Genomic DNA, 16,730 nt, shown 5'->3' with positions numbered 1-16,730 from the left:
AGATGATCTTTATAGTCCCTTCCAACCCAAACCATTCTATGATTTTATGTCTGGGGGGGGTTGAGTTGTACCTCTAAAACTTTCATATAATAACTTGGCACACAACAGACAGTCAAACTTTAAAAGATCCTGCTGTCTTCTGAGCTGGCTACCTGTTCCTGCCTCTGTATTTTTGGTGGTTTTAAAACAGTCAGACAATGAACCAGACCTCAAAAAACATTTTCCATCTTCTTCAAGAGAGAGCACTAACCCAATTTGCTGAGCAGCCAGGCAGATGCATTTGTACAAGGGAGAAAATTCACGACCAGGGCAGGTTGGCACGTTTTGAAAGATAATTTGCTGGTTCTGAAATTAACTGTCTCTATACCAAGCACCCCGCCCACAAGAGAACTCTGGGTTCAAAACATTACAACCAGAATAATCAGGGTCTTGAAGAAATCCTGTCCCCATAAAAATGCATTCAAGTGAGAATGATAAAGCAATACAGAATAATTCTAATGCTTTAACACATATTCACTTTATCACCACAGCGATGTCCTTCAGCAGTCAATTTTGGAAATAAGGCAGCATTACACAAAAGCCAGAGGAACTGCACACTCTCTCTATTCTAGCACACATTGCTCCCTCACCTTCTCCTCTGAACGCTGGTGCATTTCCAAAGCTGCTTCAACAAGAAGTGGATCAAAGCCCTTCTCACAAAGCTGTCCATGTACAAACAGGTAATCCAAAACCTGTGGGGAATGAAGAAAAGAAACTAAGCTTGCAGAGTAGCATTTGCAGCACATGGCTAAATACCATCTTTATACACTCAGAGGAGCTCAGCACAACTTTACCCTGGGCTTCACCAGGGACAAAGTCCTTCCTAGTAGATCTGAGACAGTCTTTATGCAAGAACTTGTTCAGAGAAAGCAGACGAGCCCTTCTGTCCTCCTAGGTTCTCCCACCAGCTCTGAACATCATCTTCTGCTCTAGTCAAAACAGTCTCACAAGCCAATCTTTATAAGTTTAACTGTGTTTTTTATACTACAAGTTTTTAAGATGAAACTGTAGGTTCAGCAGTTAATATGTGTCAGCTTGTAGCTTCCTCTCAGACATCCACAAACACAAGAGTTGATGCAATCCGAAAACAGTCAGCCTTTTAAGATCAACTCAGCATACTGGTGAGTGAGCTGCAAATCCCAGCTCACAGACACAGAAACCACTGCCAAATTTCTTATCTGTCCTCAGTTTTGAGAGTTAGGGGGAAAGGTCAGATAGGTAATGCTAGGTACACAAAAGAATGCAGCTTGCAAATACAGCAGGATTTAAAACTGCTATCCTAAGGGACATTTTTTCCATTTGATACTACAGTTCACTCCAGCACACAGCTTAAATCATTCTTGATGTGTAGGTAGCCAGCAAGCAGATCAGCTCCATAAGGAGTCAGTGGGATGCTCCTCCTCCTCAGGCAACAGGCACAGTCCTAGTCATGCCAGGCAACGCTCCACACAGCCCACCTAGGGTTTCCCACACAGAAAGTTGGCCACACTCTCCCTGCTTTAAAATGTTTGTTTGAAGCAGATTCAAGATCCAAACCCATGCTTCACCCTGCAGTGCTTTATGCTCAGTGACCTGGTTTTAGCAAGCATTTGAGGCAACGCATGAGGCAGGAAGCGACACAGCACACAAAAGAAAGTCGGTCAACACTGCTTTGCAAGAGCCTTTCAGGGATGTTGTAAGACTGCAAGGGCAAATCCCTCTCTACAAGGAGAGACATCAGCATTGCAACCCATTCTCAGAACAAGGGAAGTTGGCTGTTTTATTGTCACATGGCACTAAGCATGGCATAGAGCCATGCTAAGCTTCCTTCAGATGGTTTTGTGGCTCCTGGGAAGGCCCAGTACCTCTCCCAGTTTCATGTGGAGCTAAGGGCCCATCCCAAGCTCAGTGCAGCTCTGACTCAGCATCCACAGGTGTGGCAAACTCAGTCTCTCATCATAAAGAAGTGCAGACACTCTTGTTTTGGGAGCCTTTACTGACAGGTGGCAACTTCTCTAGTGGTTAATATACCAGCAGATACAGGCTGCAACCCTTTGTTGGAATAAATATATTCCCCCCTATCCATTTTGCAAACCCAAGTTTGTTTCTCAGCATAATCAGCATCCAATCAAGGGTTTCTTCCCTGTTGCACAAGCTCTTACTTGGTCTATGTTCTGCCCCTTCTTCTTCATGGCTTTCAGGACGTCCTCAGGTGCATACCCCATGTTGACAACCGTCTCTACACATTGCCTCTCGCTAGCAGAGAGGGCCTGCTGTAGTTCAGGAGCGGGGCCACCTGACCGCTTTGTGCAGTTGGTGTTATTGGGCACTTTAGACACGGGGAAATTTTGATGCGTTACCTAAAGGGGAAAATCCAGAGGCTGAGGTGATAGTGTAGAACCAGGATACCCCATGTAATTAATCCAAGAGGCTTTCTAGACTGCCCTTGGGAAGTTACTGTTAGGATGAAACCTAACAGTGTGCATAGTCTGATTCCCAACATACTTTTTTAACCCTCAAAACAACCAACAACCCAGATTCTTTCCAATATACCCTCTCCTACCAGTGTATGAAAACCTTTAGATACCCAACCTTATGATATAGTCAAACCCTGTACCTCAGTGGAAGCATGCAGATTGCTTCCTTTACCCCAAGTTTACTCATCACCTATGATTTTCTGTACTCAAAGGAACACTATTTCTGGAGATTTTCAGAAATATGATCCAGTGCAAGCACTCAGGTATTTGGGAACTTACCGTAGGGATTTCTGTTTCCTTGTAGTCTGGGTGTATCTGTTGGACAACACACAAATAAGATGACTATAAATATTATGCATTAGTGAACAGAATTTGCTACAGCTGGGGAAGAAGGGTTTTATGGGAGAGATTTGGGAATAAGTTTACTATATTAGGGAGACTTGTGGTCTGATCAGGCTTCCACATATGAGATGCAGACATTACACAGTTGTGTGTAGTTATTGAATAGACATCATAAAGATAATTTCTTCTTTCAGCACTCTACAAAACCAGATTATACTTCAAGAAGGATGTGTCCCCTCTCATAATAATTGTAAGTTTTTTTGTTCTGTCACTGTAACTTCTACATGTTCACAAAGCTCAGTGTAACATGCTGGCTCCTGTTCAGCTTGACCCAGGGCTACACTGCCTGATAGTAATAATTTTAAAATCATTGCCTAGAGACTTCCCTTAATTTTTTTTGACCATGAGAAGGAGTAAGAGAAACATATACCTCTTTTCTACTCAAAGCTCTGCATTTGATACACCTGTGATGGATGCACTCAAACTCCTTAACTAAACCTGCAGTAGTTTGGTACAGGTTCCAAAGGACGTAAAGGTCTGAGCTGTAGCTCTATGAAACACACAAAGGAGCAGAGAACATAGATGCATATGAGCTTGGAACATGATTGTGCAATCAACACATGAATAGCATGTGGCTTTTCCAAGACTTATTAAACAAGGGACAAAGAAAGTTATGGGTACAAGGAGTCTCATGCATACTTTTCCCATCATATGCAATTTGACTATGAGCCAACCACTTTATCCCTGCTAGGCAGTGTGGCTGCAGGGTGGTCATCTCCCCTTGAGCTAGGATGCTTCTCAAGGTTACTCCTTGAGGCAAAAAGACCTTCTACTAAGGACAGATCTTCAGGTGAGTCCAATTTGAGCTCTCTTTAAGTTGCAACTGGACTGCACACCAGTGACTCTCCCCTTGAGATGGGATGTCTCTCAATTTTTGAGATTCCTTACCCGAGGTGGAGAGACCCTTTAATTCACAACAGATCCTTGTTAAGTGACTGATAGCATGTTGAATTAATACTAATGAAATCCATGTAGCTAATTCAATTAGACATAAACTGTCATCCAAGTCTGATACTAAAATTGGACCTAGTCGCACCTAAGCTCTGTCAGAAGCTTAGAAAGCAAGGAGGTCCACTCTGAACTTCGTGACTCAATGGAAGGGTTTCCATTACCCTTTTGCATCTTTGGTCTCTGTGTAAATCATTCTAGCTCAATTCTAACTCAATTTGTCTTCATATGTGTCATCCATGTGTCGTGGGTTTGCTTTGGGACAATTTTTTCTCACCCCACACACAATTGCTATAAGTTGAGAGAAGGTTTATGCAGACAAAAGAGATCTGATGTGGGGAGAATAATATTAGGATTTATTACTTATCAAGATAAAAACTAAAGAACTATATATAGAACAATTCTAACTAGGTAAAAGTGCTATGTATTTACAGAAATACCCCTCCCCCTTTTGTATCAGTTCAGGAGGAGAAGTAGTCTCCTCTCCACTTCCAGAGCCACAGGTCTTCCAAACAATTTTGCAGCACTCAAAAGTTCCTCCTCTATTATCTCTAGGATGACAGCTCTGACTCGTCGCAGCTGGAATTGTCTCTCTCTCTCTCTCTCTCTCTCTCTCTCTCTTCTATGTCGACCTCAGGGCTGGGCCTACCCACCCCTGGGCTAAGACCAGAGGCTGGGGGTTACCCAGGTCCTGTGGGGTCCTCCATGGACTGCAAGGGGGCACTTGTCTTAGCATGGTCTTCACCACAGTTACAGGAGATAACGGCTTTTGAATCCACCCCTGTTTCTTGTGGGGTCCCTCCTCCCGAGAGACAGTCCTTGATGGACCTCTCTAGCGTGAGTCCACCTTGGGGCAACAGTTATTCCATTCTCTGCTGTCCCTCAGGGTCACAAATTCAGCTGCGCCATCATGGATCCCTCACTGGGATCACAAGTCCTACCCAGGACGACTTGCTCCAGCATAGGTCTCTCTCTCCATGGACCACAGGTCTCCAGCAGGACTTTGTTTCATCTTAGGTTTTATAGGGTCACAGCCTTCTTGTGCACTCATATGCATTCACCTGCATTCACTCTTCTATCTCCTCTGGCTGCCAGCTTTGACATTGGAGGCTGCGCTCTGTCTCTGCCTGGAATTCCTTCTGCAGCAGTTTTTTTCTCTAGAGTTTTTTTCTCCACTCTGTTACATGTCTCGGCTAGAGGGGCTTCAGTGCCACACCTGCCCCCAGCCCAGGGCCGGGGGGAGGAAGGAGGCCTGGCCCACACCTGAGGCCTTCCACCTCCCCCTACATGGCTCCTAATTTCTTCTGCACCACAAATCTTCTCTTCAGTTTTCTTAAATATGTAATTGGCAGAGGCATTACTAAAACTTTTGATTGGCTTTGCTCTGGAAATTCACCTGGAAAAACTATTTTCAGCCCCAGGGGGGCTGGTCGGCAAACCCACGACACCATGTAATAAGTAATAGAGTGAACCTTGCCATCAAACTTTAAGTTGCACTTTTAGAAAATTCATATTAAAACCACTTTTGCTAATACTTTAGATCATATTCTTTAAGTGACCTAAATCACTTATCCACAACACCACCATATATGAGAACATGGCACACTGGCTAAAAAGAGCATGTGATTTTTCTACCAATGCCCAACACTTGGTCCCATTCTCAGTACACCAACAAGGCTGGGTAATATTCCTTGCTGTACACCTGCTCCATTTCTGCAGAACCAGGCTGCCAGAGGGCAGAACCAATCCATTACTTTATACTACTTTGCCCGAGATAACAGCAGTGTAAAGTCAGAACTTTTCCCTTTTCAATTCATCCATTTAAAAGTCTTCCTGCATTTTAAATCAAATTAGACTGCAAGAAATTACTTTGGACTAAGAGCTTCTGTTTATTGCCTTTTCTTAATACCTTTTTAAGCCAATATAGAAGCTTGAAAGCTTTTCCACTTCTTTCAGAAAAGCTTTCTTTGGGCCCAAACTAAGAAAAAGCAAAAAAGAAAAAAACACAACAAAAAACTATTTCTAGAAAAACAATTTTGAGAATATACGTTAGGATTTTGGCAAATTCCATCTATTGGGGGAGGGAGGAAAAGGAAGGGGGGAAGAAGGCCTTGTTCTGTATTTCTGCCCATTTTCATCTCCAGGGTAAGAATTTATCTTCTAGGACACAAAGCCCAAGAAATTATGTTTGGTCTGATGGACTGGTGTATGCAAGAACCTCTCTTCATGGTTCAGAGCTCTTCACACACCTCCTTTCCTCCAGGTTCTTTTGCCAAAACAAAAAGAATATGAGATACAGTGAAATGGGGTTCTGGAGTAGCCCTGAAATCAGCTGGTTATCAAACTGAAGGATGATGCTCTGTTGTCAATGCTGCAGACAGGAAGACCAAAACTGCTTCTGACACCAGAGATTCAAGAGTCCAGGACCACCTCCTCTTCCTCAGTGTACTTGAGCTTGACAACCTGTGCTTGTGGTCAGTGACTTCCAACAGAGGAGGGAAACACATAAAGGAATTGCAGGGGACAAAACCAGGACTGGTCATTTAGCAGCCATGCCCCCTTTACATCTCAAACTTGCATTTCAGTGCCCTTCAAGAAGCAAATGTGCATTGCTTTCAGTATGTGCTTGCACACTGTGCTTACTTTTAGGAACTTCATACAGAGGCCGGGAGCCCTGTCTGCAGCTGGTGTGCCTGTATGCATCATGCTACTGCAGCAATATATATTTTGTACCCCATTCTCCTGCAACTACATTTCTTTAAATGCTTCATACTAATCGGGTATCTGATCAGCTTTGTTTAATTCCAACCTGCTGACTTCACTAGTCATTTCTCCACTCTGCCAAAGCTGCAAAAAGCAAACTAGTGAGCTTCAAAAAATCAAAAAAACCAACCAACCAAAAAACCCCCACCAAAAACACTCTGAGGAGAGGGGACCGCCCAGAACAGAATCAGTGCAGTCTCAGAGAAATCACAAGTTTATTTCCATCCAAAGAACCCTAGATCCAATTCACTGGTAAAGCATAAACTCCAGTGCTAACTCCAAATCCAAAGTTAAAATTTCTAGTCTTGTGAGAAAAAAATTTCTATATAAAAATCACTGTGGAATACACTGGGATATATAATTGTCCCAAGGTTTTCTAAAAAGGACAGGCATGTTGTTGTGTAACCTTGAAGAGATGCATGACCCTTCTGCTCCCAGTCAGAGAGATGACTGTGACTTCCTTCTATCATTTTCACATTCTGAGGAATTTTGTTACATTTACTTCAATTTCAAACAATTTCAATTTCAAAATTTTGTTACATTTACTTCCAATCAAATCATGTTCAAGAAACGACTGGATGTGGCACTCAGTGTTCTGGTCTGCTTGACAAGGTGGTGATCAGTCAAAGGTTGGACTCAAGCTGAGAGGTCTTTTCCAACCTAAATGATCCTGTGATTCAATTTCTTGCAACTCAGTTGTCCTTTTCCAGCCACTGGGACCATATTGTGGTAATATGAAACAAGTACATTCTGAAGTCTTGGAATTTAAACAGAAAGAACTAGTTCTGTTGGCATACCTATTTCTTGGTTTGCTACTTTCAAAGTAGAAACAGTTTCAAAGGAAGATCTTTATTATTTCTCCTAATAAGACTATTTTTTGTTTGTTTATTGGTTTGTATCTTTCCTTACAGTATTCTTGAGAATATACCTCCTCTCTTGGTCTTTAATAAGTTTTAATGCAGCATAGAGATGTGAATAGTTAGAGTGAAAATGTGATCATCTGAATGCCCATCTATCTAGTTGTGAGTGATCTTTCATGTTAGTCCCCAGAGATGTGTCATACTTCAAGATTTCACCTCTGAGCTACATATAATCACCTCTCAAACCTGTGATCTGTAGCAGTAGTAGTGAGCAGTTGCTCAGCACACTGCTGCTTCTACCAAAGTTTACTGTATTAAATTTGTTCTAGTCATCAATAAACAACTGTTCTGCTGTGCTCTGACAAACACAAGTTGTCAGAATACTGTAATTCACAATTAATAATGCATTTACCTATGTCTAAAAGGAGACGAGAGCAACAGGAGAGCAGCTGTGTCACTTGTTTCAGAGTACATACCTACAGTATGTCAGTAAGGCCACAGAATCACTGAAGCAGCACTTATATTGGACAGAAGTATAGCAAACCAAGTGTGAGAACAAGAAAAGGAAGGCCTGGGAAATGTCTAGATGACCTTGTATTGCTTATCTAAAGCCTTGATTTACTGTCCAGGGATGGAGCTGAGCTCACAGTGGGGAGTGTAGGGCAACTTGAAACTCCAAGGTCTGTGTGTGTGGTGTCTGTGCGGTGTCTGTGTGGCCGGCCAGCCTGTGAGAGTGATTGATGTGTGGCTTGCAGCTATGTTCTGCCTTAATTTGCTTAACCACTCCCAGTTGAAAGTGAATGAGATAAAACCCCTGGATCATTAGCAATAAAGCGATTTCTGTCCATCAAGCCAGGAGTCTGTAAATCATTCCACCATACAGAAGCAACCAGGTTATTTTAGAGCCAGCTAGAGGATTTGACTATACAGCTTTTACTAGGCTTCATGAGTATTGGTATCCAGATCTTAGGTTCTTTGGGGAAAAAATTATCCACAAGCTTACTGATGTGCTGGTTTTCGCTAGGATATAGTTAGCTTTCTTCACAGTACGTAGTATGGGGCTGTATACTGGAAACAGTGTTGATAACATAGATTTTTTTTTTATTGCTGAGCAGCATTTGCACAGCATCAAGGCCATTTCTGCTTCTTATACTGCTCTGCCAGTGATTAGGCTGGGGTGCACAAGAAGTTGGTAGGAGACACAGCTCTGACATCTGACCCCAACTGACCAAAGGGATATTCTATACCATATGGCATCATGCTCAGTGTATAAAGACAGGGGAAGAAGGAGGAAAGGAGGGGGATGTGGAGTTATGGCATTTATATTCCCAAATAATTGTTATGTGTGATGGAACCCTGCTTTCCTGGAAATGACTGAACACCTGCCTGCCCCTGGGAACTAGCAAATGAATTCCTTGCTTTGCTTTGCTTGTGTGCACAGTTTTTGCTTTCCCTATTAAACCATCTTTATCTCAACCCATGAATTTTCTAACTTGTACCCTTCTGATTCTCTCCCTGATCCCACTGATAGGGGAGTGAGTGAACAGCTGTGTGGGGTTTGGCTACTGGCTAGGGTTAAACCACAACACTTACTCAAATTTCTGCTCTTATTCACAAAGACAATAAATGGCATGAAGTTAAGTGTCCTCAAAGTAATTTTGGAACTCGCTACAAGTCTGAGAAAATGAACCATCAAACTCCTGTCTCAGAGCTGTACAGCAACCAACTGTAACATTAGTGATCCAAGATGATCCTCAAGGCTGCTTTTGGTATCCACAAAGCAATCCTTCCCCCCTCCTTTACAAGGAAGAGGATAAATACCAGGTTTCAGACCACCATCATTTTCATCCTTTTAAAAGGTTATATTTTAAAAGTATCTCAGGAAGAAAATAAATAAATTAAATGTTAAAAAAACAACAACAACAAAACCCATACACACAAAAAATCCAAAAGACAATTCTTTCACTCCAGGTCAATTGCAAGCACTTTTTCTCCCCTGAATGACACAACACATGTGTTTCTTTAATCTGTGATTGCTTCTATTCCTTGAAAAGCCTGCATTTCCCATTATTTCCAGCAAACATATAAGCAAGCCAAGGAACAAATCTAGTAGATATTTAATTCAAAACCTAAGACCAGTTCAGAATCTTATAGATCTCAGTTGGATAAGACAAAACGCAGGACTGTACAAAGATCCCATATGCTTATCTCAATAGTGTGCAACTATGAACAAGTACCAAAAAGCTGAAAGTCACCAGAATTGGTCTAAAAATATCAGATATGGGGGAACTTGCAGAGTAATAATCTGAGGTTCAGAACTGCCAACATGAAGACCTGTTTAACTGATCAATTTGCAACATAAATGAAGAGGAACTACCACACATGATCTACACATCTCTCTGTTGTGGGTTCAAGTGGCTGGATTTTTAGTAGTAGAGAGGCCATAGGGATGATTTCAGTTAGAAGCTGCTAGAAGTTTCACTGTCCTATGAAAAGAGCCAATGATAGCCAGCTCCAGGAAAGACTTTCCTGTTGCTGGTTAAGGCTGAGCCAATTAGAAGTAATGATATAACGCTTCTGTGATAACATATTTAAGAACACAGGAAGAGAAAGTTTGTTGCGCAGAAGAAATTCCAGCCCAGAGAAGAGTGGAGGAAAACATGGGATAATAAGCAGACTCTGAGGTCAGAGTTCCAGGAGGGGGGAGGAGGGGCCCAGGGGGCCTCCCTCTCCCCCTCCAGCAGAGGAAAGACTGAGAGCCAAGACCCCTGCTGCCTGTGGAAGACTATTGGAGTGCAGAGACCCCCCTGCAGCTCATGGAGGAGCCTATTCTGGAACTGGTGGGTGCATAAAGGAGGCTGTGACCCTGTGGGAGACCTAAGATGGAGCAGAGTCCTGCTGGAGACCTGTGGCCCATGAAGAGAGAAACAGCCATGCTGGAGCAAGTAGTCCTGGGTAGGACTTGTGACCCTGGTAAGGGACCCACATCTGCGCAGCTTATCTGTAAAGGACTGTACCCTATGGAAGAGTGACCCAAGGGACAGCAGTTTAGAAAGAACTGTTGCCCGAGGGATGGACTCACACTGGAGAGGTCTATCAAGGACTGTCTCCCGTGAGAGGGACCCCCACGGGAACAGGGAAAGGACTCAGAGATGTGGCCCCCCTGTAATCCGTGGTGAAGACCATGGTGAAGCAAGTTGTCCCCTTGCAGCCCATAGAGGAGTAACCCACAGGAGAGCAGATTGGCAAGAGCTGCTGCCGAAGGATGGACTCAAACAACTGAACCCTCTTCCCCGTCCCCCTGCACTGCTGGGGGGAGGAAGAAGAACTTGGAAGAAAGAGGAGGGGGGGAAGGTGTTTATTTAAGACTGGTTTATTTCTCACTCTCTTAGTTTTATCTTGTTAGCAATAAATTTAAATTCTATCCCCTTTGAGTCTGTTTTGCCCATGAAAATTAGTTAGTAAGAGAGTCTCCCAGTTCTTATTTCTACTAAAGAATTCCTCAGCTACTTTTTTTTCCTCTCCTCTGCCAAGCGTCAGAGGGAGGATAATAATAATAATGGCCAGTCTTCGCGAGCGAAGATCCGGGGAAGGTCTTTACACCTTCCAGCCTGCGCATTGGATTTTTTTTTAGGTGAGACAGTGTGCGCGGAACTGAGCCCACCCTTTAATCCTAAGGTTCATCTGCCGGGGCCAAGCGAGCTTGGACGGTGGCAGCGAGGTCCTTAGGACGTAGGTGGGTTGCCTTTAAGGGCTAACGAGCCCCACCTGCCCGGGAGTGGCCCTGACCGGGAATCGAACCCGGGTCTCGGCGGTGATAGCGCCGCGCCCTTACCACTAGACCACCAGGGGCTCCACAGAGGGAGGATGATTTCAGTGCTGTAGCAGCTTTTGGCGGGAATTTGAAATCTGACCAGAGTCAAAACCATGACACTCTCCCACATTAAATGAACCTAAAACCACAGGACATTTTAGAAGCAACATCTGCCTCTGCACCTCCACATCTCCCCAGCAACCCCAATTCTAATCCACTGTATGTTTACCATAGTTGCTGTGCTTTGAGATGATTCTTCTGTACAAACTGTTGATGCAGCCAGGGAAGGCAGCCTGGATGAAGAGGATAATGTTGATGTCTCCATGCCACTGTCCTCCTTTAGAGCAGAAAGACCAACCAGATGGTGTCCATTCAGTTCATTGGCTTTACTCTCAGTGCAGGTCTGCAAAGAACTGAGCAAAGCACCATTGCAGAGACAGGTAGTGTTGTGGAAAGTGCTCATGAGCTTTGATGATTTTTGATCACTCTCATCAGAGTCAAGTTTAGGAAAGGACAGGGATTTGATGTTGCTCACTGAAGTGATAGGGGACAGGGACACCTTGGTAGACAAGGACATCTTTTCACAGTTTCCCAGCTGCGGTAAAGTGATAAAGCCATTGGGTTTGTGAAGGGGTTTGAAGTCCAGTGTAGCCCTTTCTATGGATGTCAGAACTTTCTCATCTTGCAACATGGACTCTCCTTTGGGCAAAGTATTATCTAATAGCTGGGCAACAATTGGCCCAGTAGTACCAACGTGAATTTCAAGAATATTTTTTAATTCCTCCTTATCATTGATAGTTTTTAATTCCAGTTTGTCAAAAGGGTCTTCTTCACATTCAAAATCAGCTGGGTTGAAGTCTGCTTTTGGATGAGGTGGACTGAGAACCTTTTGCTTCACAGCACTGCTGTTGGCTGGTGTGGGAGTAAGAATATTATTGTGCTGCAGGCTAGCAAGGATGGGGTTAATAGGAGGAGGCATGACTTTAGGGCAAGGTCCCTCTGAGAACCCCAATTTGGCGATGTCCTCTGGAGCCGCTTCTGAGTTTGCTAGCACTTCTTCTGCCTTGTGTTCAGCTTCTCTCTGGGCAGTTTCAATTTTTTTGATATCTTCAGCCCACTTGATTGTTTTCTTTTCCAGTGAGAAGTCATACTGGTCAGGGGTGAAGGGGAAAGGAAAGGAGAAAAAAGATAAATTATAAGGATCATAGCCACTACTTCTAACAGCAACATAAGTAACACAGAATAAGAGCTACATGAATTACCATGTGTAGTGGGTTTCTGTGGCTGGGTTTTGGTAGCAGGGGGGGCTACAGGGGTGGTTTCTCTTAGAAGCTGCAAGAAGCTCCCCCTGTCCCATGGAGCCAATGCCAGATGGCTCCAGGACGGACTCCCTGCTGCTGGCCAAGGCCAAGCCAATCAGGAGCAATAGTAACGCCTCTGACATAACATATTTAAGAACAGAAGGATGTGATGCAGAAGGAATTCCAGACAGGGAAGAGCAGAGTGAGAACATGGGAACAACAATGTAGACACCAAGGTCAATGCAGAAGGAGGGGGAGGAGGTGCTCCAGGTGCCAGAACTGTGGCCCCTGCAGCCCATGGAGAACCATTGGGGTGCAGAGACCCACCTGCAGCCCATGGAGGCTCCCATGCTGGAGCAGGTGGATGCAGGAAGGAGGCTGTGACCCTGTGGGAGGCCCAAGACAGAGCAGGGTCCTGCCGGAGACCTGTGGCCCATGGAGAGGCAAGCCCACATTGGAGCAGGTTTTTCCTGGGTAGGACTCATGGCCCCTGTGGGGGACCCACACCAGTACAGCTCATCTGTGAAGGACTGACCCCATGGAGGAGTGATCCATGGGACAGCAGTTTGGGAAGAGTTGCTGCCTGAGGGATGGGCTCACGCTGGAGAGGTCTATCAAGGACTGTCTCCTGTGGGAGGGACCCCATGGGAGCAGGGAAGGACTCCAACTCCTCTCCCTGAGTAGCAGCAGAAACAACAACTGACCATAACTCCCATTCCCGTCCCCCTGCACCGCTGGGGGGGAGGACGGAAAACATGGAAGAAGGAGGGGTGGGGGGAAGGTGTTTTTAAGACTGTTTTATTTCTCACTCTTTTGTTCTGATCCTGTTAGTAATAAATATAAGTACTATCCCCACTTTCAGTCTGTTTTGCCAGTGAAGGTAATCAGTAACTGAGCTCTCCCAGCTCTTATCTCTACTCATGAATCCTTAGCTGGTTTTTTTCTCTCTCTTCTGTCGAGTTGCAGAGGGAGAGTGAGAGAGCAGCTTTAGTGGGTACCTGGCATCTGGCCAGGCTCAACCCACTACACCATGGACAGGCATCAGTTTTTCCCAGCATATCTTGTCTGTAGGTTTACAGACTGGCAAAACGTAAAAGACCTCAGAAGGAGTTCCTTTAGTCTCTAGCACCAAAACCTGTCTATAGTCTGGATTAGAATATCATATTTTGCCTCCTTCCTACATTTAGTTTTGCTACAGAGCTACTGATCATCCCAAGATCAGTTTCACAGCCCTCCCACCTTCTCCCCCCAAGACAGCAGATATAGCAAGGGCAAGTCTACTAGATAGACAATCATACCCAGATTTGGCACCACTGAACTACCTCCTGTCCACAAGTTCCACAAGTCATTCAAGACTACAGCAGAGTATTTTTGCATCCAAAGAACAATACAATATTACTCAGTTCCCCCTAAAATATTTCTAAGGGACTTGATATTATAGTTTTACACCCACTAGTTAAAGAAGTATTGGTGTTCTTACTCCAGTGCCAGTGGCTCACCAGCCAAAGGGGTTATACTGGCTACAGTGATGATGGCAACTACCTGCAGTAGCAAAATTTGCTGCAGTTACTGGCATGACAGGATCTCACAAGCTTTTCTCATTTAACATCAGCTCCTTCAGGGACAGGTTAGCACAGGAAGCCATTTGTAAGCTACTCACTACCAGTTTACTGGTCACAGTAGTAGCCTGGTTGAGAGGACAAAATTCTGAACAGACAAAATCTACTTAAAGCTTTAATATCTTAATAAGAATTAACAGCCTCAAATGCTCTTTAAATAACCACAAAATGTTCAGAGAACACAGGCTACAACCTAAGTCCAGGGTATTACCTACCTGTGATTCACAAGAAGTCATAAAATACCCTTGCCAGGATAATGGCACATAACCGAACAGAAGTGCTTTTAACATGGGACCGCTAAGTCATACAAATTCCTATCTCTAAAGAGTAACAAACCAGTAAGGCTTGCTAGGTCTCTACTAAGCTTTTCTGGGACTCACTATGTGTTCCTATCTTATAGCAGGCTCCAGTGGGATCCTGGAGACCTGTTGTCTCAACTGCATAAAAGTTTTCCGTTCCCTTAGCTCTAAGACTCCAAGAGGTGTGATACTCAATTTATCAGCAAGGCAATTTTGAAAAACAAATCACTGGCAGAAGTGCTGAGCACTACTCATTACACATTCTTTGCTGTCTGAGCAGAGCTATCAGGGGGTTTTTGTGTGTGTGTGCGTGTGTGTATATGGTTATATTCACAGATCAAAACTGACCAAATACTTTTTTTATATTAAAAAAGGGGAGTATTTATATAAAAATGGCTTTGGGCAATTTTGCTTCCCTGCACTTTATTTTTTTTAACAGCTCTCACTACAGCTGTAAAAAAAGTCAAATTTCACTGCAAGATGCATACTCTAGGTAGTCACATCCTATTATGCAGGGTGCTGCAGTCCAATTTGGCATACTATACTTGAGCTTGGCAGGAAAATAGAGACATAGCACAATGAAGCCAGCAATAGGACATGAGTCTCCTTTAGCTCTCCCACACCACCTTAACTGAGTGAAAATATGTGTATTAGGACAATCAGGTAATCATTTAATGGTTATAATGAAAAAGCCATGATGTGGGGTAATTGAGATAGCTCTCCAGTGGATGAGTTGCAGGGTAGAAAAAAAAAAAGATAAAAAAGGAAGCATCTGTCACAACTGAAATTAAAACAATCATCACTTTGGACTGACCAAGGAAAATCATTGATCCAAACAAGAAAACAGTTCAATTAGACTTCTTGTATCACAACCTGCATTTGGAGATTAGATTTTCAACATATACACTAAAGCAATTGATTTTATACTACTATGAGTTTATTATAACAGAGACATGCTCCTCAAAGACCTAGAAGCCATCCATGTACCAAATTGTAACCTGTTTGCCCTACAGCTGGAAAAGAATTCCCACTCAGAACTGCACAGAAAGCAAGAACTAAAAATTTATTTCTTCCTCCCACTATTGTGAGAACACAAAATATGGTCATAGAAACACTTGTTACCCTCAAACAAGATTCTGCAAGCATGCCATAGCATGGGTATATCAGTTCTTAGCATTTTTCCTCTTAAAAATGCTACTCAAATTTAGTCAGGGTAATATTTAGACCTATAACTACTACAACAAAAATGCTCTGCTTTTTTGAAGTAGATACAGTAAAATAAATGTTATTAAGTGTTTTAAAAAGTAGAAGCTTTTTGCACAGCCTATCATATTTTTATCTTTCTATACATTCTAACTGCAACTACTGCCTGGCATACAAAATGACACTATGGGACCATCAAGAATAACATTGAATATGTGTGCAAACTGTGACTACTTGTAGTTTATAGCACCACATGTTGGGGGCCAGGGGGAAGAGAGCAGAAAGGCAAACCACATCACTTACCTGGGCTTCTCTGACAAGCTTAGAAGAATCAGACAGGCTGAAACCAATGGGTAATCCAACCTCTGCTGGGGTTTTGAATTTGTCTCCTATCTTAAATGGGACATCATCAAGATAACTGAAAGGACCTAAGATCAAAAGCAGAAATGATATAAAAAAACCTTACAAGTTTAATGCATTCAATTAAGACTCACATTTCTGTATTTGGGAGCTATTTATCTCTGCTGGCCAAACTATACCAGGTGACTCAATACAAAGGAAGTTGAATCTGTTTGGACTTCATTGCCTGAGTTTTGGTTTTTTGGTGGTAGGTTTTTGTTTTGGTTTGTTTGTAATGTTCTAGCTCATAACTACTAAAGAAAACCCAAACACACAACAATCCAACAACTGAACAGGTTTTCAAGTCAATATACCAAATGTTTTAGCTTCCCTTGTGACAAGACTATTCCTACACAACTGGAAACCGAAGCTCTCCTGAACACTGTATTCCGTTATGTCTCTAAAAAGATCTATCTTTTTTGTTATATTCAAAACAGCCTTTAAAAACCCCTGCTTTAGAGCAGCTAAGCTAAACTAAAATCCAAGTTTTGGCATACAAGTAGGAAGTCACATTTGTACGGAAGTGGTCACAAGGGCAAAGTGGCCTAAAGTGTAGACACTCCACTTGAACCAAAACAGTGAAATAACTCAAGACTATTTAGCATAGCAATTCTGATTTTTGAAACA

At 43.2% G+C, this 16,730-nt stretch overlaps 1 protein-coding gene across 1 annotated transcript in view; it reads right to left on the bottom strand.

Moving 5' to 3' along the window:
• The window catches only part of LOC126648045 (ubiquitin-associated protein 1-like), a gene marked incomplete at its 5' end in the record, with an annotated part of 31,419 nt that extends 15,287 nt beyond the window's left edge, over window positions 1-16,132 (bottom strand). The window contains 5 exons of the mRNA XM_050330709.1: window positions 630-731; window positions 2,181-2,378; window positions 2,775-2,810; window positions 11,512-12,432; window positions 16,008-16,132. Coding sequence (XP_050186666.1) covers window positions 630-731; window positions 2,181-2,378; window positions 2,775-2,810; window positions 11,512-12,432; window positions 16,008-16,132 — 1,382 coding nt within the window. The remainder of the gene's footprint in view (window positions 1-629; window positions 732-2,180; window positions 2,379-2,774; window positions 2,811-11,511; window positions 12,433-16,007) is intronic.
• Between the last annotated feature and the right edge of the window lie 598 nt (window positions 16,133-16,730).

Source organism: Myiozetetes cayanensis, unplaced genomic scaffold (genome assembly GCF_022539395.1).
Source record: "Myiozetetes cayanensis isolate MyiCay16 unplaced genomic scaffold, myiCay2020 scf435, whole genome shotgun sequence".
In the NCBI taxonomy this organism is placed as follows: Eukaryota; Metazoa; Chordata; class Aves; order Passeriformes; family Tyrannidae; genus Myiozetetes; species Myiozetetes cayanensis.
Note: the sequence above shows the minus strand (reverse complement) of the source record. Positions and strands in the feature narration are given on the sequence as shown.